Below are 27,244 nucleotides of genomic sequence, written 5' to 3' on the forward strand. Positions count from 1 at the left end.
ACCAGCTTTATTTTGAGGTATCGTACTCGCGACAGTGGCCAACACCAGTATCGACCGTTTTTTACTGGACTATATAAGTCTTTCTTTAAAATGATCTGTCGTTGACTTTTTGGGAATTTTATGTACTAGTGGTATCGATATTCAGTATCCATATCAGTGACTACTCAAGAATTGAGTACTCATATTGGTATACTGTACATGATAGTGGTATCACACATTCATAATGATCATGGTCTCCTCATCATTTGGTTAGTTTTCACAATGCTGAGCAAAGCATTCACCATAATGACTGACACTTTATAGGTATGGCTGAAAATTGAGACATACCTACTGTGTAGATTACAATTGTTTTCCCGTGATTATCCCACATGACTGTGGCTCACTGTAGTGTGGGTCGTCCTGTGATCAAAGGGTCATTTAGAATCCTGCCTCTGACTGCCCGCTGTCCACGTGTCTTTTGGCAAGACACTGGAGACACAAGTCTCATGAGATTTTCTGCCGTCCAGCAGGATGTCACACATAATGATGAATAAACAGACACGCACTGATGAGCGTTTGATGTCTGGGGCACCCCCCAAACATTTTGGTTAAACTCTATGACTTTGGAGGGTCCACTGTATGCTGCAAATTCAAATCTAGTATTGGAATTTCCTAATTCCAACATTTCACACTAATTGAGAGAGACAAGAGAACACTTTCACACAAATATGATGCTCAAAGTTCTTAGTTGTCATGCTTTCATTTTTGATGGTTGAAACCGTCCACATTTTTTGCGTGACTGCTAGCCACGCTGAATCAGACAGTGTGACACCCACATCTACACACTACAGATTACATTTAGATATATTTATTTTCCCCTTGTCAATCAGCTTCAACATAGCCAGAGGGGCATGTGAAAATCACCCAACGTGCACGCTCACATGAGCGCTCGTGTAACTATAGATCAGCTCTGCAGCTGCAGGTATCGACTGTGGGGTGACTAATGTGATTTATTCATAGCTGGCAGCGGTGAATCAAATTGCCATCAGCAGGCATTAAAACAGAGACACCCAACATAATTCTTGCATGAATAATACATGTTTGATGGCTCAGAAGATTACGGGAATGTGTCGGTTTTACTCTGCAAAAGTGTAAGGCCAACATAAGCTTTGTTGTTTTAATTAACTTGTTTCCACAGAAGCCATGTTGGCAACCTCTTACTGAGATACAGTTTTCAGCATAACACGCAGATTTAATAATAATAATAATAATAATAATAATAAAAATACAACAATAAAACCGCCGTTTATTGCAGGGTGGCATGAGGTTCCAGATCGACACAGACACCAAAAATGTTAAAATCGTACTTAAACTTACTAAAGCACACTTTTAAAAACAATTCTTTAGTGCCAGTTCTCAAGAAATGGGAGACTAATTGTATGACCCTCAAGACCAAATTATTTGTACACAAGCCATTAAAAACCCACATTTCCATAATAAAATACAAATATTTGGGAAAATGAACCCCCTCAGACCCGTAAAAAAAAAAGAAAAAAATATTTATTTTGACTGATTTCGACTTTTTTCCCCACATAAGAACAACACCACTTTTGTGTGTGTGTGTGTTATCATGTTTTTATCTGTTGTAGTGGAGGCCAGGATAGTATTGCTGTAACGTGTTGTAAACTTGCCAAGCTTATACTTAACATTTTTAACACGAACATCATGCAAATAAACTTGTGATTGCGATTGGTTAGGTAGGATCCAATCATGAACCAAGAGTGTTGACATCATCCAAATTGTGCATTTTTATTGTTTTAGACACGCAAAAATGTCATGTCCACTGTAATCATCTATGGGTGCGAAAGCGTTAAAAAAAAACAAAAAACTTTTTTTTGGTTGCCTATCAAGTACTGTCCGATGATAATTGAGTGAATTGTGTGTTTTCCTATAAAATGTCAAAGTGTAACAGATCTGTAAACACCTTCCGCTTTCCAGTCTCTTATGTCTGTTAGGTGTCTTCAAATGGTGAGTAGCTTTATTTTATCTACTTTTGTTTCTCAGAACTGTGAGGTAGAGATTACTAACCACTCCTTACCACACTGCCTCATATTACAAGATGTTTTATAGACTGAAAAAGCATGGTGATTTAAATGGACGTAATTTCTCTTATATTAACGTCTACAGTTCGTGTAATATTTACTGTTAGCAGTCTGATCTCATCTAATGGATTAAGCCTAATAATAATGACTACACGATACGCAAATGACGATCATAATGGCCGTTTGCGTGACTGTTTGGCACCGCTGAGTCTGTCCAGTTGCACGTCGATTCTTCACATTGTGTATGGGGTTGTTGTGTGTTCTTGTGTCACCCCGGCTCCACACTGACGGCTGATGTGTGCGCGTATGAGTCAGCCTTAGCCACATTAGTCACGTCTGCATACTATGCAGTACCTGGCTCCAGCATAATCATCCTAGGGAGAAGAGGTGGCGGGAAAGAAGCAATTTCTTGATGCAACACAGACAAGAGTGTAGGCTTTAAGCAGACGGGATGGAAAAGGAAAGCATTAAAAAAATGCACGGCGTAGGCATTGAAGACAACTATTAGGGCTTTTTGAAAAAGGGCGAGCAGAGCAATCACGCCTCTGGCACATTAAATGGCGAAAAACAAGCGGAACAGTAAAAACATGCTGTTTTAATGCAGTAAATGTTCCATGGCGACTAATCCCTCCCACCCCGCGTCCTGCTTTGTCTTTCAAGCAGATCAGACATGATTCACTTGCAGCCAGAAGCAACTTGACAGAAATAGCTTGCATGTGGCTGAAGGGTCACAAATGATATGAGAACGAGCAGTCTATCAGCAGACAAGACTTCTACAATGTCATCTACGGGTCATCTACACCTAGAGGAGCAGGGTTTGCCTCCTACATTATGTGAACTCAATATAATAATATTTTAATATATCTACAAACAATGAAAAAACAAGATCTGAGCTATGATAGAATGTCCTTTGAAATTTAAAGGACAAAAATAAAAAGGTCCAAGAAATTTGGCTGCCTATACAGTAAATTACTTTGCTTTTGAATGTGCAAACAGGCATAATAACAAGGAAATATCTGGGCTGGTGTCAGCACTGACACGTTCACCTGAGGGATGTGGTTTTGGAGGTGCAGACGCTGAGATATAGGATACCTACTGCACTGTGCAACGTTGCTGACTAAAGTAGCAGTGTACGCACAATTGCACATGTCCAGGTGTGTGCGCGCTGTGACCGGGGCACGCGGTGCTGATTTTGCTGATAAAGGGAAAGATACAAAGACAGACAGAAGCACTTATAGAACTGTAATGCGGCATAATGAGAAGTGCTTCTAACATTTTAGTGAATAAACAAACAACAATTAACATACATGGACATTTTAGGGTCTTCAATGAACCAAGCTAACATGTATGTTTTTGGAATGTGGGAGGAACCGGTATCTGGACATGTATCAAACTAGAATGGGGAAAACGCCACAAAAGCCTGGAGCCTCTCAATAATGAGGCAGGTTGACAAACCACTAACCCACCATGCCGCCCCACTTCTATGCCACTGTCTATTACTAAATTAATGGTTCTCTGATGCTGTAATTCCTAATGAGTGTTATTTAAAGAGTGTTTGTTAAAGGTGGCCAAATAACAGATAAAATTGACTTCCTTGCCCCCCCTATTTTTTTGGGAGTTTGGTCAATCACCAAGTTGAATCCTTAAAAACATACATGGGTTGTGGCCAACCATCCAATTTTACTTAAGTGGTCCAAAAATTATTATTTATGTATGCTGAAAATATTGTATACGTTACTCTATCTAAAGCAGAACAGTTAAATGCCCGTCCAGCCCCCAAACAATCCTAGCACCACCTCGATCATTATTATTTCAGTATACTGTATACTCATTTGTGACATTCTTGTTTAGTGGTATGTTGTGATATTTTTCCAACCTAAAATATATTATCTTACATAAAAGTTAGGAAACGCTGCCTGTAAAGTGATGTACCTTCTTTTAAACAGTAGGTGGCAGTAGCAAGTACATTTCTGTATTTGTTTCTGTAAGCACAATCTAAATCACATCAAATGTACATCTCATGAAAATGTCTGCTTGCACTCTTTCTGTTAGCTCTTCGGCTCCAAACAGCAGCGCGAGCTCGAGTAGCCTTTCTTTGTTTTTCTCATGATTTGCCAGTCTAGACATCCCTACCAGTCGGCTTGAAACAAGCACGCACACGCACAAACACACACACACGCGCGCACACACACACACGTGGCCATGACAACGCTAACTGCCTTAAAATGGATTACCTGGGGTCTGCTGAACCGAGCCAAAGGGGGATTCTTCCCTGTGCCACACACTACACACACAAACGCATGTATGCACACAACTGCTGCACACTATGCATCTGTATTCATTTATGATGTATGAAACATTTGGTACACTTGTTGTAATACAAGAAGGGTTAAAAATGCTTTAACAAGGGAAACAAATTAACAATGTTCATGTCATGTGATTTGAACTGCCGTATTTTATATTTTCAGGAGGTAAATTTAGTCATAAATCACAAACAGAGCGTCTCGGTGATATTCAAACAAAGGCGTCACAGTTCTCAGGTTCTGGGGTTCGACCTTCCTGTGTGGAGTTTAACGTCCTCCACGTGCATGTTAGTTTCATTCAAGACTCTGAATTGTCATTAGGTGTGAATGTGAGCATGAATGATTATTTATCTGTAGCCTATGTGCTAGAAGTGCTTGGTATATGCGGTATAATTTTGGCCATCGGTAGAGATTTGGACTCTACTGACCAATTGCAATTGCTTGTTGATGACATAATGCATGTAGTGCACCTGCCTGTGGAGTGTGAAAATGACTACAAGCTCATTTTACCACAGAGCTGGGGGGAGCTACCACCTGTCGTGTTGGGTAAAAAAAAAAGAAAACACAGATCCACATCGAACAGTCGCCCATCCTCCCTTCTTTCCCAGCTGCTCGGGAATTGCCAGTGAAATTCTAGGCGCTAAGCTAACTTGATCCACATCAGCTACAAGCTGCGACTCGATAGCTAGCGTGGCTAAACACCTCAACTCCACAGCAGCAAATAAGGCACACTTTCTGAGCTATCACTAAAGGACGATGAGAAGTATCGAAGGATGCGACACAACAAACAAGAAGAAAGAGCACGGGAAGACGGAGAAGCAATGCTAATCACTAAGCTCAGCACCAAAATGAGTGCAATGCAACAGTCAAGAATGATGAAAAAGTGGTATGGAAAATGGACAGATGAATGAACATCACGAACAATGTGTCAGTGTTTACAGTAAGTTTCCATCCATCCAATTCTGCTAATGCATAGTCTGCTTTAGCAGAGAAGCCCAGACGTCCATCTCCCCAGCTACTTCATCCAGAATTTCCAGGAGCGGTGGGGGGGGGGGGGGAATGCCAAGCCATTCCTAGTTCTCTCCAGCGAGTCCTGGGTCTTCCACGGGGCTACCTCCCGGCATTGGTTCTTTCAGTCAGACCCACATCTAGTGACCATAGGTGAGGGAAGGAATGCAGATGGACCAGTAAATTGAGAGCTTTGCCTTTCGACTTTCACCACGACGGACCAATGCAGTGTCCACATCACAGCTGACACTGCCTCGATTCGCCTGTTGACCTCCCTCTCCATCCTCCCCTCACTTGTGAACAAGACCTCAAGATACTTAGATTCCCCCACTTGGTGCAGGATCTCATCCCCGATCCGGAGAGGGTACTCCACCTTTTTCTGACTGAGGACCATGGTGTCAGATTTGGGGGTGCTTTTGTTTCATCCCAACCACTTTGGCTATGAACTGCTCCAGTGAGAGTTAGATGTTTCGGCTTGAAGCCAACGGTACCAAATCCTCTGCAAAAAGCAGGGATGCAATGCTGAGGCCACCAAACCAGACCCCCTCAATGCCTCTGCGCCGTGTAAAAATTCTGTCTGTTAATGTTATGAACAGAATCGGTGACAAACGGCAGCCTTGGTAGAGTTCAACTGTCACTGGAAACAAATATGACTTAGGCTACTGCAGGTAATGCAGAACAAACTTATACAATGGTAGTACAGGGACCGAACAGCCTGTATTAGGGGGTTCGATACCTTGTATTCCCCAAGAACCCCCCCACAGAACTCTGAGGGATATGGTTGAACGCCTTCTCCAAGTCCACAAAACACATGTAGATTGATTGGGCGAACTCCCATGCACCCTCGAGGACCCTGCCGAGGGTGAAGAGCTGATCCATCATTTCACGGCCTCCCCTGAACCGGAGAGTCGACTTCCCGATGGACCCTTCTCTTCTCTCCAGCGCCCCTGAATAGACATCATGAGGGAGGGTGAGGCATGTGATCACTCTATAGTTGGAACACACCCTCCAAATCCTCCTGCCAATCCAGAGGCACTGTCTCCGATGTACACATGATGTTGTAGAAGCGTGACAACCAGGACAGCCCCACAACATCCAGAGCCTTTAGGAACTCCGGGCAGATCTCATTCCACCCCGGGGGCTTTTTAACCACATCAGTGTCTTCAACCCCAGAGATAGGAGAGCCCACCTCAGAGTCTGCAGACTCTGCTTCCTCAATGGAAGGCATTTAAAGGCATGTGGAATTGAGGAGGTCTTTGAAGTATTCTTCCAACCAACTCAGGACGTCCCAAGTCGAGGTCAACAGTGCCCCATATTCACTGTACACACTGTACACACTGCTTTCCCCTCTTGACAGTGGACCAGAATTTCCTCGAAGCCCTCTGGAAGTCATTTTCCATGGACTTAAACTCTTCCCATGCCCAAGATTTTGCATCAGTGACCACTGAAGCTGCGTTCCGCTGGGGCGAGCTGGTACCTGTCAGCTACATCTGAATTCCCACAGACCCGATAGGAGTCCTTTAGCTTGACGACATGTGTTTACAGTACAAAATAAATATATATTTGAGCAATGGAATTTTTATCTAATAAATTGGCCTCTTTATAATGGCGGTGACTGAAAAAAAAAGGCTAAATTACAGTAAGACTTGGATTGAGGATAGCAAATAAGAGAAAAATTGCTGTTATCAATATTTTTTTTCCTACACTGTGACAAAAAGTTTCACTTCCGCAATGAGTCATTAGCCAGGTTTACATGGAGACTTTTTAGTCATACCGATGTAACGATGAAATCATTCCGAATGAAGATCTCTGGTCACCTGTGACCTGTGACCTTTATATGCTCCACCGTTTAATTGGATCAGCCCTGGTCGGGACGCACGGACAACGATCACGTGATTTATCAAGATGGAGTTCATTCGTCATTTAGCAGAGTAGTTTTAATAGCGTTAACACTTTTATTGAAGCAACATTTTGATAAAAAACAAGTTTCAAGTACCAAAAAACAAGTTCTCCCTTCCCAGACAAGCTCTTGGGGAGACGCCGCCATTTTAGTGGATGGAAATGAGGTCATGACGCATTTACGTCAACACAGAGCATGCGCATGCCGCACGCAGCCTCGCCATTCTGATTGAAGTGTATATATGACGCTTGTTCGGATTGACGAAAGGAATATACCACCCCTGTGATTCCAAATGAAATTCCATTCGGATTCAGCCTTTTCATTCCGATTGAGGAGTTCATATGGAGCATTTTCATTCCGTTTGGATTAATTCTAATCAGAATACATGGCTCCATGTAAACCAGGCTACTGTCTCAATACATAGGCGACATGGCTCAGCGGTAGAGTGGTCAGCTCCCATCCGCGAGGTTGTGGGTTCGATCCTCACCCTTGGTGACCATTTCGAAGTGTTCTTGTGTAAGACACTGAACCCTGATTTGCTCCCAGTGGACATGGCAGCAGCCGACCACTGGTGTATGAATGTGAAGCATTGTAAAGCGATTGGGCACCATATGGTGTAGATAAAGCGCTGTATAAAAAGTAGTCCATTTACCAGAGGTGGGCTGTCCATCGGAAGTGACGTACTGTCCGACGGACTCACGTTTATCTGGCGAATGAAGAATGAGGGAGAAAAAAAATGGCGGACAAAGCAAAGACGGAAGTGGGTTTTCATACGTTAGTGTAATCGTCATTGGTAGGCAATCCGTCGGGTACGACGGTTGCTAGCTAGCAGCGGGGTTGCTTGCTTCCATTACATTGAATTGCATTGATTGCAGTGACTGTATACAGTTGAATGTATGGAACCTTTGTGCTGCCTGTACAGTAGGTGGCGGTCTATGCATCAAAGAGCTGTAAATCAGCCACAAAACTAGAAGAAGAAAAAGACAATGAAGAAGAAGAAGACGCCGTCGCTGGCACGCTGCCGAAGAAGAAGAAGAGAAGACTAAAAAGAAGACGGAGGAGCTTGGTCCATACATAGAGCAGAACTGATGCCAGTATGACATTTGATGATAACGCCAGTAACTTTGTGCTAGAAGAGCCTCGGGGACGCAGGATCACGGACCTTAAGTGCTACCTGAGGAACTGCGAAGTGTAAGTTAATCTGTTTGAATAATAATTTCTAGGTCTGCGTAATGTGGCAATTGACTTGTTCCCGCCATTACTGTTGATGGCATTTTGATGTGATTTTGTTACATAGCGTTTGTCTAAGCTTCTCTGAGAAAATGCACTCTGGCTGTTTAAAAAAAATGTTATCTGCGTCTATTTTTAGATATGACTTATAGTGGAATTTCCCCCTCTTGCTTAGTTTTCGACTTGATGGTTTTCAGTATTTTTCCATGTTTGTTGGCAAGCACTACAAATCTTTCACCACCCAAAAAGTGTTGAAAGCAAGCTTGCTTTATCTGACACCTAATTTTTAAGTATTTGAAGACATACAGACGAAGTTGCTAAGTTAGTTAACTTGGTCTGTAGACGCAGGGTTGATTCCCACTTTCTGAAGTCTTCAAAATGACCTAACGTCTTTAAATGTTAACATATTGGCAATATTTAAACAGTGTGCTTCCTTTTAAAGTTATTTTCAGTGACATTAATGGCCTTGCTGATTAAAAAAACAACATGTTTGTTTGTCACGTACCTATGGCTATAATGAGTTAGTCCATCATTTAGTTTATATGAAAACATTAATTTCACCACTCACCAGTTCGTCACGTATTTTGTCAAGTATTAACTATTTAAATTCTTTATTTTATTTTATTTTTTTATGTTAGCCTAGGCAGGAGCAACAGGCAACCCAGGCCCAGCTTGACATCGAGATCTACCAGGACAAGGTCTTCAAGTAAGAATTCATGTTTATATTCAAACCTTAAAACTAGGGCTGTCAATTGATTTTTTTTTTTAACCTTATTTATTCCCATGATTTCCATAGTGAACTCGTGATTAGTCACAAATTAATCACATATTTGACATTTGTTTTAAACTTTCAATATTTTTTTATGTTAAATAATATAAAAGTGAACAAATATCTTTATCTAATACAATATATATATATATATATATATATATATATAAAACCTCAACTAACTTAATGCTTCTCAACTGCAGATCCACACAGAAAGACCAGAGGTGGGTTTCGAAAACCTGAATCTCAGAAATGTGAGGCGAACGCTCGCCACTGTACTGCCCTTTGAAAATATTTTTGTGGCGCTATTCTATAGTGAGGGAAACCCTGACTGCTTCCACTTGCGTGAGAGGCTAATGGGAATGAAAGAGGAGGAGGTTCAATTGAAGGGGGGCTGACCAGACAGTCAGAGAAGTACTTCCAGGCTGCCTGCTTCAGGTTTATATAAGGACAAGAGTCTTCCGTGTGTAAACAGTGCCAAAAATGTTATTTGGAGTCATCCTCTAGTGACGCATGGAAAAGTGTGCAGTAGCGTGCTGACGACACTTCAGAGCAGCACACGTGAAAGATACATAGAAGAAGAGAAAGTGGGTGAAAATATGTTAAGTGTACATGTGTGCAAGTGGAAAAGAGTGCTGGTGCCCCGCTGACGTAACACTCTTTAAGTGTTTCCATGCAGGAGGCCTGCTAGGAAGGCGTCAGACCGCCCCTCGGCATGGCCGCGTCTGGTAGCCATCATCGGCTGATGTGAGCGGCAACATTCACGCATGCACGCACACGTCCGGGAGCACGCGAATCAGCCACACATCATCCGTCCACCATCGAAAAGATCCGTCTTCGCTACATTTACTGTGCATTGGGCTTAAAGTACACAGCAGTGCATATGCTATCAACATGGAAGCAAAAACAATAGACATGTGGAGGGAATTTGACACAACATGTGCTGCACACAAACAGCCACAATACTCTACATAGAAATGAGTGATTAATGGAGACTCATTGGTTTGGCAAGGCTGGGCAAAGTATTGCACAGCTACAGTCCACAGCATTTTCGTCCCATAAGAGTTCTGAAATATTTGTTTAACATTCATTTTCTAAACATTGGTTAATTAAAATGTATGTATTCATTTTTAAAATTGCTATCTTATGTTACATTTGGTTTAATGATTTATTGAAGAAAAAAAAACTCCTCTTTTTTTTTTCATACAGTACTATTTTCAAACAATTTTTTGAACAGCTGATCTTGATATCTGCTATTGTTTTTAAGACTTTCTCAACGTGCGTAAATTCTCCGAGCTGCCTCGAGTACTTTGAACTTTTCTGTCTGGTGTACCAGTCGATCCATGGAGTGCTGTCAAAGAAATCCTTTTCCATGCTGGAAAAGAGAAACTAAGCTGCAGTCACAGTTAATAGAGCTTGGCCTTGTCAAGTTAAAAAAAACAAACATTCTATCAAACTTATGAAATTAGTTTGGTGATTGCATGTACATATTTGAGCCCGTATGTATAATTTTGATTGAGAATAATCATTCCGCCTAGGAAAAAGGACAATTAAATCCAATCCAAACATTTTCCTTACAACTCATCCTCATTGGGGTCGCAGGTTACCAACTGAGCTCAGCAGAGAGGCTGGGGTGGACTGGTCACCAGTTAATCTTAGGGTATTATAGACAAATCAACAATTCATATTAATGGACAATCCATAGTCTGTGCAGATAAGCAAAGAGGCAAGGTACAAATGCATGAGTCTCAAAAAGTACTTCTTTACAAAAAAAGAAAACCAAGCTGTGTGGAGGAATCCAAATAAAAAAAATAACAAAATCCACCAAAACAAGATTCAAAGTAAGAAACCAAAACTGGGAAGAAAATACAAAGAAACAAGACACAACTCGGGGAAACGTGATCAACGGCGACAACAACAGAAACAATGAACAAAGACAAAATTAAACCAGGGAACTAAATACAATCGAACTGACTACGAGGTACACCTGGACAAGACGCCAGTGGCGGGAGGGAGCTGTTTGGTTGACACAAGCGACCGGGAAACAAAAACTTAACGAGCAGGACAAGACAAAGACCTTTTTCCAAAATGAAGAAGGCAGAGTAAATAAACTTCAGGAAGTGATCCGTTCACTCACCTTCACTGAAAAGATTTGTTCTTTTTGAACAAAAAGTACGTGAACGACACAACACTAAGGTACACCAGACGTGTGGCTGAAGGGAGCTGATTGGTTGACACAAGCTACTGGGTTGACGAGAACAAGTGAAAACAAAAAACGAACAATATAATTAAAAAAGACACAGAAGGAAAACATGACAAAATGAAAATCTAGTCAACAAAAACAGATCATGACAGAGTAAACGTTGACTGACCACAAACGTAGACAGATACTGTAGCTAGATAAACATACTGTGGTGTTCACGTATTCCATTACTGTGGATGGCGGTCTCGTGGTCCCATTATGGGGATTTCCCATCAGGGGTGGAGAAAGAAGCCACTTCACTGTCACACACATGTACACAAACACGCACACACAGAAAAATAGTGGGTCTCAGCTGGAGATGCCGATAAGTCCATTACCTCAGCGTGTCCCCTGAATGCCTCATTAAAGCAACATTGTACCCACAAGCTGTTCCGCCACTACGGAGCTTTGCTTGCACATGATATTTGATTGTGTGAGCTGACATTCCACCATGACATCATGAAACCCAAATGGCCTTTGTCAGAGGATGCAACAAAATGGCGGGTACGGGCCAAATGGCTCTCACTGTGACCTCAAACATGCCCGACCTCGTTCCATCCACTCATCCCTTGGAGGCGACTACTGTTCACACATCACCTGACAGACAACGGGGGGCAAACACCAAAACTTCCCATTGACAGTAGGAATGAGGAAGAAGGTTGAGTGCAAGGACAGTGGGGTGTAGTCTTAAAAAGCTTGGATGCATTGGGACTTAAAAAGAGGAAGTAGCGTAATGCTAACCAGACAATGAGTCAGAGTGACACAAGGGAACAAGTCAGCGATGTTCATCAGAGGCGCCTCTGTCCCGACACTCCTTAATGGCTTCTTTCTAATGTGTACAATAATAACATACCGATTCAATAGCACCTTAATTAGACATTCAATACACTTAAGGTAGGTTACTGACGGTAAAACAATCCATTCTATAGCGCCCTCAGCACCAACACAAATTTGCTGTTTCTAAGGACTGTAGATTTTATATCTACGCTAGATTTAAAATGTAAAATAATTCATGCTTATAGTGTCACTGATCAAATGTAGGAACATTGAGGAATTATGATGCAAGTGTATTTGTTTTTGCTGTTTTGACAAATCCGAACATCCGTGCATTTCCCAATGCAAAAGCTTCCTTTATACGGTGAAAACAAATGGCGTATTGCATCGCTTATGCATGTGACCGTGATACAAACTGCAGATTATTATAGTAGTCAAATGATATTTTGAAATTAAAATAATCCTGACAAATCAAATTACCAGGGTCCAAAGAACAATGCGTCATTTCACCGCCATTTTGACTTTGGAATTCTAGGTGATTCATGGGATAGTAAAGGATAGACAATGAGCCTGGTGCTTCAGCCTATTCCTTTTCCCTTTATTTATTGCTTTATTTGGGGGGGAAATTATCTTTGTTTTGTCTTTTTCTGTACCATGTATAAAACAGAAATAAACAAATCATTCAGTAGATGCTCTCGATACACATACTGAAAAGTGCAAACTATTTTTAGCGCGTGATGCTAGGTACTTACTGTGACTGAGCAGCTACAAGCTAGCAGCTGGTAATCAGTTGCAAATAGTAATCCAGACTTTTTGCATTCTTGTGAAAAGTTTATCACCCTGCTTTCTCCGGCGTCAACCTGCAAGGAGCCTCACCTGCCTGTCAGATCTCTACTGGAATGTTCCACCATGTTGTTGTTAAGATGGCCGGCTATTGATGCTAGCAACTCCTCTGACTGGGCACCATTTTAGGGCATTACAGAAAGCACAAAAATGGGCAATAGTTTTAGCTATGTTCTACAGGGGGAAAAAATGTGGGTACAGGTAAGTTTGCAGATGGTAAGTTGTAAATTGGCAGAGGTTTTACTGGAATTGAGAAAAAGTACCATAGTAGAAAATAACTTTCCAATGGAAAATTTAAATCGCACATTCATCACTGCGTCTTGTCACTCATCAGAGTACACACATTAAAGATGTTATTTTTGTTTAACTTTTAACAGTGCATTTTCTTTTTACTCTCATATAGGCTGTCAATTAAATGTGATTATTATTATTTTTAAAGCTATCATCATAACTGTGTCAGCTTGACAGTGAACGATTACACGAAAATTACTTACATTTTTTATGGGAACTAACTTTTATTTATTTTAAAATATTCTCACCTATTCTTATTGATATAGATATATATATATATATATACACACATACACAAAACTAAACTGTCCTGGCTTAACCTCTATTGAAAACTCTGTGTGAATGTATCATTTTTAGATAACGCTATTTAATAATCTACCATCAAGATACAACAACATGTGACATTACCATTATCACAGGGAGAGAGAGAAAATCAATGATGTTGTTTGTGGTCAGAGTGGAGTTTGTAAAACACAAAATCAATAGCACGACTCTCGCGCTCCAGATGTCATCATGTCGTGTGGTGTGGAAATGTATCATTGGAATTCCCCTTTGCAAACAGAAATGGAAAGAAGAAGCAGAGGAGAGTTTGTATTTTGTCATGTCTGTATTTTGTCTCATTTTCACAAAACATGTACAGGGGAAGGAAAAGCCTTTCAATATAACCTGAGGTATTTTTTTTTTTTTAGCATCAAGCAGCCTAGGTATCAGGATTTTCCTTTAAAAACTCATCAGTGTTCTTCCATGTGTTGCTATTTACAACAACTTAATAATAACAATACCAATAATAGCAATAATAACAATAATTCAATAAGAGATTTAGAAAATGGGACAGGCTGCATCATATTTGTTACATATAAATAATGCTAACAATAATTTTAAAAACAACATGGAGTAGGGATTTAGGAGCTTGATTGAGCCTCGGGCAAACAAAAGGAATCTATCAGAAGTTGTAGCAGCACAAGGTTAAATGCTAGTCATGGGTCATCAAAAGACAACAAGTTTTACACGATGAATAAATAAGCATCTCGCACCAGGAGAACGTTTTCATTTTTTTTTTAAACTGTTGTTTTTAATCAAAGCATGAGAGGAAATAAGAGCGATAACTGTCAGAGATTTTCATGTTTTGTGCTGATGTGCTGGGCTTGGCTCACTGAAAGATCCCCTGAGAAGGAAAGCAAAAGATAATGTCTGTGTGTGTGTGTGTGTGAAAAATAAGTGCATACAGTGTAGGGTGTGTGTGTGTGTTAGGTTCAGCTTTGGTGGGAAACATCGGAACTGACTTTGAAAGGGTGACTGGTTTATCAAAAAGTGTGCGTATGTTGCATAAAGTTGTTGTTACGCATCCCCGATGTCATGCACAAAAATGCTCATGTGTTAAAGCCATATTCACAGACTTCTGCTGCTGTTCCTTTAAGATGTCACTAGCTTTGACTGCGCTGTCCCACAATAGAACTTGGTTACCAGAAAGCAGAAAAGTGCATTTCCAAGTCATACGTCACCCTCCCCAAAGAAGGAACAGCTCATATTGCTTGCTTGAATCCGATGAATGCATGTATTTGTATGTGTTCATAAATAGCATACAGCAAATAATAATTCAACAAAAAAAAGAAATCAATCCACAAAACATTATATTATATCTCATTACCAGAATGAACAATAAATTAAAAGTCAATTTGAGTCACTATACATATACAGTATATTCATATTGTATATATATAGTTATTTGTCTTTCTGTTGCCAGCCTTTGATGATGCATGCTCAGTGGTGACCACAAGTGGTGACAGGGAGCAATGGCAGGACGGCCCGCGAGCTGAAACCTCAGTCCCACAGCCGTCACTGTGCTTTCGGGTCACTGGGGGAAGCTGGGGTGAGCTGAGGTCCCTGTCATTGTTTTGGTTGCTTTCAGGCGATCCGAGTGCCGTCTGTGCGCGATTTGTGCTCCGAGTGCCTCCGCTCACGTGGATGATGTTGCAATCGGACTGAACTGGACAAGAGCGTATGAGGTTTTGAGGCTGTTGGACACCCAAGTGGTGGACGCTTTTGGTCAGATCACGACTTGTGTAACCCATCGGAACTACTCTACACTTGACCACGGGCAGGCAGTTGGAGTCCAAACTCCATGTCCAAACCAAGCTATTTCTACATGATGAGGATGCAACATAACACAGGCACTGGGCCCTTTTGACCGCAGGAGGTCAGTACCGACACTGCCTCAAGAGAGTTCAGAAGGTTGTCAGGTAAGCAGCGCAATGTCTCTGTCCAAAACTTTTGTCATAAACAGTCCTTCTAAAGAGGTCTCTTTCTGCCTCCGGTGACGTCAATGTCTATTATCTGTCAGGATACCTCAATGATCTCAAGACTCCCGGAGAAACTCGACTGTTTCCCGATCTTGCCCAGTTCTTCTCGAGACCGCGTCTCCGAGATGCCCTCCTCGAATTCCATCTGACAGCTACGGCGCTTAAACTGCTTCTCGCTGGCCGAACTGCTGCTGTTGGCTCGCTCGTCCCGTTTTTCTCGGGGCTTCTCCTTCGGAGGTTTGTCTCGTAACCGCACGCTTTCGCTGCAACCGAAGGCCACGTATGCCGAGCTGCTCCCGAACCTCACCGACGACTCGGTTCCTTTGCCGTCGCCTCCGCCGCCGAGTTCCATTTCGCCCCCCACCTCGGCGCCGAAGGGCCACGGGGCATCGGTGGTGGGGGTCACGGGCGTAACAGGGGTGGTGGCCTGGACGGAGTCTCTGTGTTTGGTCCACATGGCCCCGCATCCCATAGAGGGCAGAGAGGGCAGCGCCAGAAGCAGGGATCCCTTCAAGTTCTCATCCTTGTCGAGGGACAGGTTGAGGGACTGTGGCGGAAGTTGTTGGAAATGGATTGGCGAACTGCCGGAGTTATGCTTGGCTTTCCTTCTGGGTCTGGATACCGAAGACCCAGGCCGATGGACCCCCTCGCTTCCCCCGTGCCCCAAACCTCCGACGCTTCCCGCGCTGCCGGGTGAGGGGAAGGGGGAGTCAGAGGAGCAGGGACTGTCCAGGATGGGAGACTGAGAGCAGACGCCGTTGGATGTGCCTGTTTCCGGGCTGTCCAGTTTGCACAGCTTGGGGACGTCTTCAGAGTGTGTCGGGGCCACCGTAGCAGAGTGTGGACTGTTAGGGGAGTACACAGATTTAATGTCCAGGGAGAAGGAGCGTTTCAGACGATTTGTGTCCATGATCCTCTCTGCTGAGAGGTGCAAGCCGTTGAAGCCTTGCTGGAGGGAAATGGGTGACGGTACCTTGGGCTCGGGTGGCTCGACCGCAGATGAGTCATAGTTACTATGGTGACCGTTCATCTCGAAACACGTGTCAACACCGTTAAGCTCAGAATTTTGCTTTGAGTGGCCTTCCATTATCTTGTCATCAGCGCTTGAAGTCAACGCTTGGAGTAGTCTTAAGCCTTTCTCAAACTCCAGCAGCTGGCCCAGGAAGTTAAAGTTGGGGGATATGGAGGGTCTTCGGTCCTTTACAAACCTGTCGGATGCAAAAGAGGTTGATTGTATTAGAAGACAAATAGGGCCTTGGTGTGACTATTTTTCAGAAGTCATAAGGACCTCATAAAAACTATACTCAACATAAATATAAACCCATACTTTTTGTTTGATGAACTCAAAGATCTAAAACAGGGGTTAGGGAACCCTGGTCCTCAAGAGCCGCTGTCCCGCCTGTTTTCCATGTCTCCCTTCTCCAACACAGCTGACTCATATTACCAGCTCATCAGCAAGCTCTGTAGAAGCCTGATAACGATCCTGTTTGTCAAATCAGCTGTGTCGGTGGAGGGAGACATGGAAGAAAGGCAGGACAGTGGCTCTTGAGGACCAGGGTGCCCTACCCCTGATCTAAAACTTCTTCCACATACACAATATCACTATTTCTCTCAAACCACTCTAAATCTGTGATCGTGAGCACTTCTCCTTTGCCGGGATAATCCATCCCACCTCACAGGTGTGCCATATCAAGATGCTGATTCAGAAAGGATTCAGAAATTTGGTCAGTACTGACTGGTTTTCTCTGTCCCCAGATTTCCTCACATCCCCCATAAATAAAACAAAACTGCACGTTTCAGAGTGGCCTTTTATTGTGGGCAGTATAAGGGACACCTGGTGTCTAATCAGCATCTTGACATGGAACACCTGTGAGGTGGCATGGATTATCTTGGCAAAGGAGAAGTGCTCACAATCACAGATTTAATCTGGTTTTCCAATAACATTTGAGAGAAATGGTGATATTGTGTATGTGGAAGAAGTTTTAGATCATGGAGTTCATCTCATAAAAAAATGGGAGCAAAAACAAAACATGTTATATTTTTGTTGGGTATAAAGTGTTGGAAGTCAAGTGTTTTTGCACTCTGCATATCAGAAAAGGCCTTTTTCTACATAACCCCAGGCAGCGGCCACACATAATCACAGTCGGCACATTTCCTACAAAAGTCAGTTGCCTTTTGCCATTTAATGTGCCTGTCACCTTAGCTCGGCTGGGTGGGCGGAGCAAGCCTACCTGTAGGCATCATCTGACGACAGGCCCATTGTCTTCATGATGTATGCGATAGCGATGGTCGCCGAACGCGAGATTCCAGCCAAGCAATGCACAATGACTCTGCAGTTTGACACCTTGGCTTTGTCTGTGGGAGGAAATGAACAGGTTGGGCTCAGGCCACACAAATGCACACAATAGCAGCAGCACAAAGTCGAGTGACAATCAGCCTCTATTGAAAAAAAACCCTGACATTTCCTGGAAGAGGACAGAAGGGCTTTTGAACGGAAGTTTTGTACCTGACGCTATTCTTTGCGATACTGTGAACCTTTATTAGCGGTGACAATGGTATGTGTAGGATAGGATTTTTTAGCCAGAGGTGGGAATTGCGTCTGATTACTGATGGAAGGCCCGTCAGGCCGTCACTGACCGTTTTGCTGATGACTGTAGTTTAGTGCTCTGTTTGTGTGTTTTACATTAGGCATGCTGTTGGACAGCTAAGGGGTCCTATCAGGGGATGCATTGAGTCCGTTTGGCCACAGAGTATGGACGTTTTTTAGAAAAAAGGCCTCAAGACCTTTCTTTTTTAAAAGGCCTATTAACAATTTTTTTTTTAATTTATTTATTGTAATTTGCTTTACTTTTCCCTGTAGCACTTTGAGATATATATTTTTTAATTTTAAGTGCATTACAAATTAAATGTATTATTATTATTATTATTATTTGTGTCTGTATTGGCGGCAATTACAACGGCGCGGTCGTCCTACGAGGTGACATTAGTGAGAAAGGACAACAATAAGCATATAAGAGACAATATCAGGTGGACAAAATGAGTTATTAAAGTTTGGTTAAAATTACAATGATGGTCTGATGATTACAGTTTGGTTTCGACTTGAACTAATGCCGGACTGACAATGATGGATGGGTGGCCTGGCCGGCAAAATTTACTGGCGCGCCCGCTCTGATTTTAGCATCGTAAATGATCTCATGTGTTACTAACATAACAGATGCATCTTCTTCCATCTTACCGATGAAGTCATTCGTTTTGTCCAGCCAAGGAAGCAATTTCTCACAGTAGTTGTCGTTGACTGGTATGCGCATGAAGTGGCTCTCGCTGATGAAGTCTGGCTTGGGGCAGGTGTTGCTGGCATTTAATACATACGTTATACCATTCTGAGCCATCAGATCCTGCAGAGATATGATGAAAACGTTAGTCCGAGGTCTTTTTTCACTCCAAACAATATGAAATATAGTAATGCAATCAATGATTGTTACAGTTAGTTGAGTTCTCAAGACAATTTTTAAATTAATTCTGTTTAGGATTCCACTCCTTAAAGGGGAAGTCAACCCAAAACATTTTTTTTTGGTGACAATAATATGTTTCTATGCAGCCCCACTGGTCTAAATATGGTATTCTGGTTAATATTGTTTTAGTGGAATATGAGTTATGAAGCAAAATCCATCCATTTTTATCCATCTCAGGGGGCGGCCATTTTGCCACTTGCTGTCGGGCGAAGATGACATCAATGCAGCTCAGGTCTCAAGGTAACAACCAATCACAGCTCAGCTTCAGAAAACAGCTGAGCTGTGATTGGCCCCCTGAGATGGATCAAAATGGATGGATTTTGCTTCATAACTCATATTCCACAAATGTAATATTAATCAGAATGTCATGTTTAGACTTGTGAGGTCACATGTAACATATTATTGTCAAAAGTTCAAGGTTGACCTTCACTTTAAGAGACAACATATCTCCACATGAGCTAACACTTTGGCAACAGTGATAAGGAAAAACAAATCCCAATTGTAAGTAAGATTTCTTCAGCTAGGATGCGCTTCCAAGTTCCAGTGTACTACAAACCTTATTGAGAACGTCTTTCTGGGAACCCAGGTAAAGATGCGGCAGGATGCGAGTGGGCCCGACATTAGCCACAGGCAAGCAGGGCTGGGACAAGCTCATGGGAAGAGCCGTGGCCGGCTTCCCTTCGCACAGTCCGGGAAAGCAAGAGGAGAAAGCAGCAAAGCCTCCTGCAGAGACACAACGAGAACGGCTCGATTACTCTAATTGTTTTCAGCGCTCACGTCATTCAGCACAAAGGGGATTTATGCAAGGTCTCATGAGTTCAAAAACATTTGCAGAGTAAACAGTTTCTAGACGTTCAGAGGTGACCCTGGCTACAATGTCTGGGTCCTGCCTCGTGCAACAGAAGCAAAGAAGAGGCTCTCTTGTTCTTCTGCGTGAGGTTGACTGCAGGGTGGCCAGGAATGTGCGCGTCTGGCCCTTTAAGAGGCAGGCGGCTCCACTTTTGGCATATGTGTGTATGTGTGTGTCTCTGTTTCCTGCATGAGCTCATGTCCTGTAGAAGTACATTGCGTCAGGCTGGGGGAATGAGAGAGGCCACAGGTGCACGGTCAGGACAGAGGTCCAGTAACATCCCCCCGACACGCACACACAAAATACACAAACACACATGAACAAATTGTTACACTGTAAAAAGATCATCCGAAGACATGATCGTATAATCTTTAGCGCCACTCACTCTTCACTCTCAATGACTCACAATGGCTCAGTGCAAGACACCAAGCCTTTCCAACACACACTCATCATTACTCTGCAGCCCTGTGGTTGTATAACTACAGGGTGGGGGCCAAAGGGAGGGGGTGGGGGTTAAGTGTGTGTGCGCGTGTGTGTGTGTGTGTGTGTGTGTGTGTGTGTGTGTGTGTGGGTAATGACCTCTGAGACGAATGCAGAGCAAAGAAGGGAATGCTACTAAGGAACGCTCAAACTTCATAGAAGAGATTAGAATCTAATCTAGGTTCAACCCTGCCTGACCCAATCTGGGACAGACACACACGAGCGTCCAAGGTGCGAGAGTGAGTGAGACATGACATCACTGTAAAAAAAAAAGTAGCACACACAGAGAGTGCAAGCCACTGGTTGCAAAGCACACCCAGTTGCCCACATTCAAAGCACAGTGTCAGCAAGGCAGAAAGAATCCAAACATGTCAACAAAAGAACATCTTGTAGAAATAGAAAACTATAGCCTCTGGAGAAGGAAGGCGATCGGCAACTAATTATGTGACTCCCTGTCAATCTCCTGCTATTAATGGAAACTGACGGAGTGATGACATCAGTGCTCCTCCGTGCATGAAGCGAGGGGATGGATTGGTAAGATAACGCCCAAGAACCAGGAACGAAGGCTGCTGTGTAAATATGACTACGTTCGTCATCTGTTTGGCCTCTAGGCAATCTTGTTCTATGGGTGGTGTTTGTTTCAAGCTGATAGGGGGGGATGAGGAAGCATAGTTCTTTGAAAGGGTATCTTCCTGGACCGCCGCTACATATAGAGACGGGTCTTGGGCGCATTGTTACGAGGAAGCAGTACGTTCCTGTAGACAGCATAAACAACAGGAAAAGGCTCATGTCACACGGCAACTATTTCCCTTTCTACGTGAGAACATTGTTAGAGAGTTTGTTAGAAGTACACAAGACAGGACGTTACAATGTGGACACAGCATGTTTGCTCAACTGCATGTGTGGAGAGAAAGTGTGTGTGAGGGGAAGTGACAACATGAATGAACAGAATCGTCTAAAAATATACTTGCTAATACCATTAAAAATGTATCTACAACAGTGATTTCAGTACATGACTAACCTAACACACTACATTTTCCACACAAGTAATCAGATTAAAGTTACTCTTCTATCCTGCAAGTTACTTTGTATGCTTCTACATACGAACAAGATCAACATTTCAGAAAGGGCAGCATTGAACACCATTACAAGCAGTTGCGGGTAACTGCCTGCAGGATGCAATAGTGAGCAGGAATTGACAAAAGTTAAAGTAATAGCACACACTTCACAGCCCGGTGCCTCTCTCATGCATGCATTTCTTGAAAACAAATGGTTAATGAGTAATAAAATACAGGAGGGCAGACGATTCCGAACACTAAAGTCACTAAACAAATGAGAAATCACAAAAATTATATAACACGTATGAAAGGAAAGCTCTGGTGAAATACATTATGTCAGTATTCAAATTAGCATTCATGTCTGAGGGAGTGACATCATCCTTTTCAGCGCATTAAGAATGTTTTCAAGATGTAAGCAGTCACTATTTTGAGTTTGTGTCAACTAAAAACAAAAATATTATGTTTTGTTGCACACTCTGTTAGGCATTTAGTCACACAATGTACATTATAAATGTTGAGTTTTGCCAGTACAACATTAACTCATTCACCGCCATTGATGGCTATAGACGTCAAAAAATCATTTAAACTATTTCTATTGTTTTTTTCCCACTTTTGAGAGCATGAAAACCTAGAAAAAAATTATTGTTAATTTAGAACAGATATAAAATTTGTGATTAATCGTTAGTTAACAAGTGAAGTCATGTGATTAATTACAAATATATATATATATATATATATATATATATATATAAGGGGTGTTTAATCGTTATTAATCCCATGATAATTTTATATCTGTTATAAATGTACAATAAAAAAAATCTAGCTTTTTATAAAAAATGAAATAAAATGAAAAAAATGTTAAACTAATAGAAATAATTCACATGGATTTTTGACGTCTATAGTCGTCAATGGCAGTGAATGAGTTAATAGGTAATATGTCAAGTGAATAAGACTGTATTGGCCTTTATTTTAGAAATAGGTTATTATTATTATTATTTAAAATGTGCTTTTTTTGTTAAGTGAAGTCTAAAAAGATTGTCTTTTTATTGAATTTTTTAAATTAAAAATAAGTAGCACATTTGTTAAGTGTTATTACAGTAAAATAATTATAATTAGTCACTATAAATAAACATCACTGTTAAAAAAAACACACATAAAAATTAAGTGGCAAAACCTGGTGTCGTTTTTATGTTAAGCAGGGTGGTCACTATTTGCTAAATGTAAAATACCTAGTAATCTAACTTGGTTAGATTTTAAAGTAAGTAAGTAATCAGTAAATAACAAAGCTACTTTTTAAAATCAGTTATTGAGTAAACAAAGTGACTTAAAAGTTAATGGTTAAAGTACCACTGATTGTCACTTCTTCAAGGTAACTGTGGCAACACTGGTTCGGAATAACATAGCGATTGCAGTAGGTTAAATCATTTAGCGTTGGATAAACAAATAGAAATGGCAAAGTACAGGAAACATGCCGGGCCAGTGTGTGACTCAAGGAATGAGTGACAGTTACTGGAATGAAGCGGCTCAAGTCCGAGATAAGAGACCAGGGCCAAGTGTTGTTTTAAAGCATAGTTACATGACGTCAATATAATTACAGACGCCTCCCTTGTAGGCAGCGCTTGCTTAACACAGCCAGGAGATAGCACATTATTGTCACCCTGTCATCTGACCCCCAACACCCCTCCTTTAAGTTGTCATGACAACAAGGAAGGACAGTGCTGACAGTTATCTCATGGTCTTCCCCCTGTGTGTTGTCAGGATGTTACAGTGTCAAAAGAGCTGAAGGACGTGCACACACTGAATAGACATGACATCACATTCTCCAGAAAAGAAAACGACAAGCCATTCCAATCTCCCAACATAACGCAAACACACAAGCGGGGACTTACAATGAAGTCATTGAAAATACCCTGTGACACACACCAACCCAGCTGTCACTGAACATGACATCAGAAGGTCAACTGGGAAGGATGAGTTCATATTCAGTGCGGCGGGATAATCAGTGAAGCGTGACATGCTGATACTTTGCACATGAACACAAATGGGCACACACATTTGTGTAAGCCAGCATCAAGAATCGTCATCATCTTTCTGGCAGATTGCGTGCCATGCTATCATTTCAGTGAGGGGAAAAATACAGACAAGATCTTTTTTTTTGCATCTGGAAAATAAACAGGACGTGACCAACCGATTCGTGAACACAGCAGCTCAAAAAAGGCAAAGCGATCCGGGAAAGAGGGCACTGTGTCGCCGTCAGCAGCGCTCTCCAGTGGTGACTTCCTTTTTCCGTTTCCCTCTGCCCAATTCATCACTTATGCAACTGCTTACTGACAACCCCAGCCAGCCCCTTCTCTGTGAATGTAGCACTCGGGCCTCTTGGCTTGCTTTTCCTCATCCCTCATTTCTTATAACCAACTCAAACAAGTTCAAACCTTCAAACTTACTATCCAAGATGAGTAGCAGATGTTTGGAATCACTCTCGGTGCCCTTTTGTGAATCGATGCCGAGAGTTGAACGATGAATGTTCGAGTGGAACCCGCACATCATGTGGCTATGATGGTTGATGGGAGCTTTGCTGTTACATCATCACTCCTATTGGTACAATTGACTGCTTTATCAATACAAGCCAACTCCCTCACCCCTCTGTGTTGAAAAGCCTGTAAAGTGTGTAGCTTTTAGTCGACTGTTAATGGAGAGGCGATACCCCCACCCCTCCCCCCACCACCACCTACACACACGAGCGTCCACGGCCTACGGGCATTGATCTGCATGAATGGCCACCCCGCACCCCTCCACTGTTCTCCTTTTCGGTTCATATCAGGGGAGACATGACGCCATCCAGTGTGCACCTCCAGCTGTCCCCTCAACCCTATGAGGGTACATTAGCATTTCAATGTGACACCCCCCCTAAAAACATGACATCATTGCACACATGTCCCACTCAGCTCCACAAAGGATGAATTGGAAAGGAAGGGCTGAGAGAGTGTGTTGTGTGTGCATAGGGGGGTGGTGGTTGATGACCAATTGTGTCAAAACAGACAAGATTGACAGTGCACAGATGAGACAAGAGGGTGATGTCATCTTTTCAAGCAGGCGTCATGTTGTGGACTGTTAAGACTGACTGATTAACATGAAATCCTGTCTAATGGTTAAACTGTCATTGTTCCTCTATCTTAGGGCAAAGATACTAACTTAACCTTGTTGGGGGTTTATTAACACCACCAGGTTCCTATGCACATTCACTGAAGCCTTCTTTATTGAAAAATGAAATGATATATATATTTTTTTCAAATTCAAGACATATGTATAGGGTTTACTGGTGAATAAAATGAACAGGGAGAGCAGCATTTTCAAAGAATCTGGTTCTCTTCACCCTCAATTCAGAATGCATTGTGTTTTTATATTCTCCACCTCCATGCAGCTTAAGGAAATGTTCCTTTAATTTCACTAGATAGCTAGTTAAAATAGCTAGTTAGCTAAAATTGCTCATTTTGGCATTACAAATCATGCCGTACTGACTCCCATCACTCAGCTCAACTCTATAGAACACTTTAAAACAGCAGAGGCCCCAGAATTGAACCCTGTGGAACACCATACGTTCCGTTCTACATGTAAATTCATATGACATATTTGTCTGCCCACGTTCATTTTTGGTCGACTACCAAAATCCCTGCAGCACAGATAGGCCAAACAATGTAGCGTGATCACCTGCAGCCAATGATGGCCAAGCGGTCGGATGTGTGACTTCCCGAACTGCTGTCGTTCGAGCTAACCCAGGTTAAGAACCACTATACTAACAACATGTCACTTCAACTGCTGCTCAAGTCCATTATATAGGATGAAGTCATGTAGGAAAATCAAATGTATACATTGCTGTAGCCAAGACTGCATCCACCCGTCTGTTTTCCAGGATGTGTTAAATGTCCTAAAATAAACCTTCTAATTTATTACGTTTTCTGTGCAAACAAGCTTGTCACCTCCAGCACCTGAGACAGATTACCAAGTGATACTTTCACAAGCACAAAAAGTGGTAGGTCACTTTGCAAACAGCTTCCCTCCCAATAAACGTCTCCATGTGACACGTGCGCGTAAAGCATGGGGCCAAAGTGTGTACTTTGTTCAGTATGAATGTATTGCCTCATGCCTGTGTGAAAAAGAGTTGTCCCGGACACCTGCAGTGCACGCCACACACAATGATAACATAATCTCCTACGTACATTCTGAAAAGAGGGAGAGCGCGAGTACAGAGTAAGAAAAGCCAACGAAGAAAGAGAATGGCGCCTTTGTGACAGTTTTACATCTCAATGACCGCAGGCTGTGAGAGCATGAGCATGTCATACCGTGGGTCACAGCTCTCATTCTCTCGCCCCGATCCCTTTTGTCTTACTTTTCATTGTATTTTATCTTCATGATGTCATCTTCCTAATCCTCCTTCCTAATACGTCTCTAAACAGCAGAACGGTGAAGACAAAAGAGGAAGAAAACTCAAGTCAGGTTTAGCAGGATTCGCTCAGTCTGTTAGCAGTGGATTCGAATGCTGTAGGATGACTACACTTCCGTATTGTCCGCTTCTGATCATTCTCTTCACACGTGACTGTAAAAAGGTTATCAGAGGATAAACCCGTAATCGTATTGACGTCATCATCATTCAATCATTTCCTTTGCATATTGTTGATGTGCGTGAGTTCATACCCCCGAAATCAAACACACACATACTGTACACACGCATCGCTTGTGGTCGATGTGTCCACGTGGATACACACCTCGTAGCTCTCTCCCCTCCTTCATCCTGCGGACCCTGATCTTCAGCCTCATATCGGTGTCGTGCAGGTCCGGCCAAAAACGATCCTCTGGAGGGGATATCACCACATTAAGTGGCATCCCCAAGTACACAATCTGTTTGCTGCCAGGGATGGAGCCACCCCTTGCAAGAATCTCAAATGAAAATGTCCTCCTTAGAAAGCTGATGGAGGTGAAAGTTCCAAGATTCGATGTAAAAAAAATACAAAATAAAATAAAAAACACTGGATGTGCAAAAACTGTTCCGGGGCCTTGGAAATGACCTCGTGCAAGAAAAATGAAAGGCGCAGGAGTCAAAGTGTCTGTGGTGCTGCACCTGAAAAAGCCCCAAAACAAGTCCACATGTGGCCAGAATCCTACGTGAATTCAAAAATCCCAGAAATGCTCTTGGGTAAATATTTTGTATTTGTGTGGTTTTGTGGAAAAAGGCGGCCACTCGGCGAGCAAGAGCAAAATGAGTTTGTTTTCTGGCACAAATGCGCCAGCTGTATTCTGCCTGCAGCTGGTCTGAGAGCTTCTGTGTGTCTTAGTCTCAGTGAGTCCACAGCAAGAAGAGCAGCCCACTATTGTTGTGCAGCTCCACTCTCCATGTCTCCCATTGGCTCGCTCGCCCGAGTAAACTCCTCCCTCTGCCTCCCTCCTCTCTCCGATGGCTGTCTCTGCAATAGAGGATGACGCCGCCACTCGCTCTCCTCCAGCTTGGAGGGTGAATGAGCTCACTCGCCAGCCAGGCCAGAGCCTTCCCCCCCCCTCCTTCTCTTCTGCCTCCCCTTGCACCCTCCCTCGCCAGCGGAGCCAGAGCT

The 27,244-nt window shown here is 42.5% G+C and overlaps 1 protein-coding gene across 3 annotated transcripts in view; it reads right to left on the reverse strand.

Annotated features, from left to right (window-relative positions):
- Window positions 1-14,035: 14,035 nt before the first annotated feature.
- dusp8a (dual specificity phosphatase 8a) overlaps window positions 14,036-27,244 on the reverse strand; it is a 45,334-nt gene continuing 32,125 nt past the window's right edge. For 2 of the 3 annotated variants that reach the window (XM_077568266.1, XM_077568267.1), the window contains 4 exons: window positions 19,810-19,976; window positions 18,977-19,136; window positions 17,973-18,096; window positions 14,036-16,949 (listed from right to left, as the gene is read on the reverse strand). In XM_077568266.1, coding sequence (XP_077424392.1) covers window positions 15,779-16,949; window positions 17,973-18,096; window positions 18,977-19,136; window positions 19,810-19,976 — 1,622 coding nt within the window. In that variant the 3' untranslated portion in view covers window positions 14,036-15,778. Of the gene's footprint in view, window positions 16,950-17,972; window positions 18,097-18,976; window positions 19,137-19,809; window positions 19,977-26,404; window positions 27,129-27,244 lie in introns of those variants that run through there. The other variant, XM_077568268.1, reaches the window with a different exon arrangement.

The sequence above is a fragment of the Vanacampus margaritifer genome, chromosome 6 (genome assembly GCF_051991255.1).
Source record: "Vanacampus margaritifer isolate UIUO_Vmar chromosome 6, RoL_Vmar_1.0, whole genome shotgun sequence".
Classification (NCBI taxonomy): Eukaryota; Metazoa; Chordata; class Actinopteri; order Syngnathiformes; family Syngnathidae; genus Vanacampus; species Vanacampus margaritifer.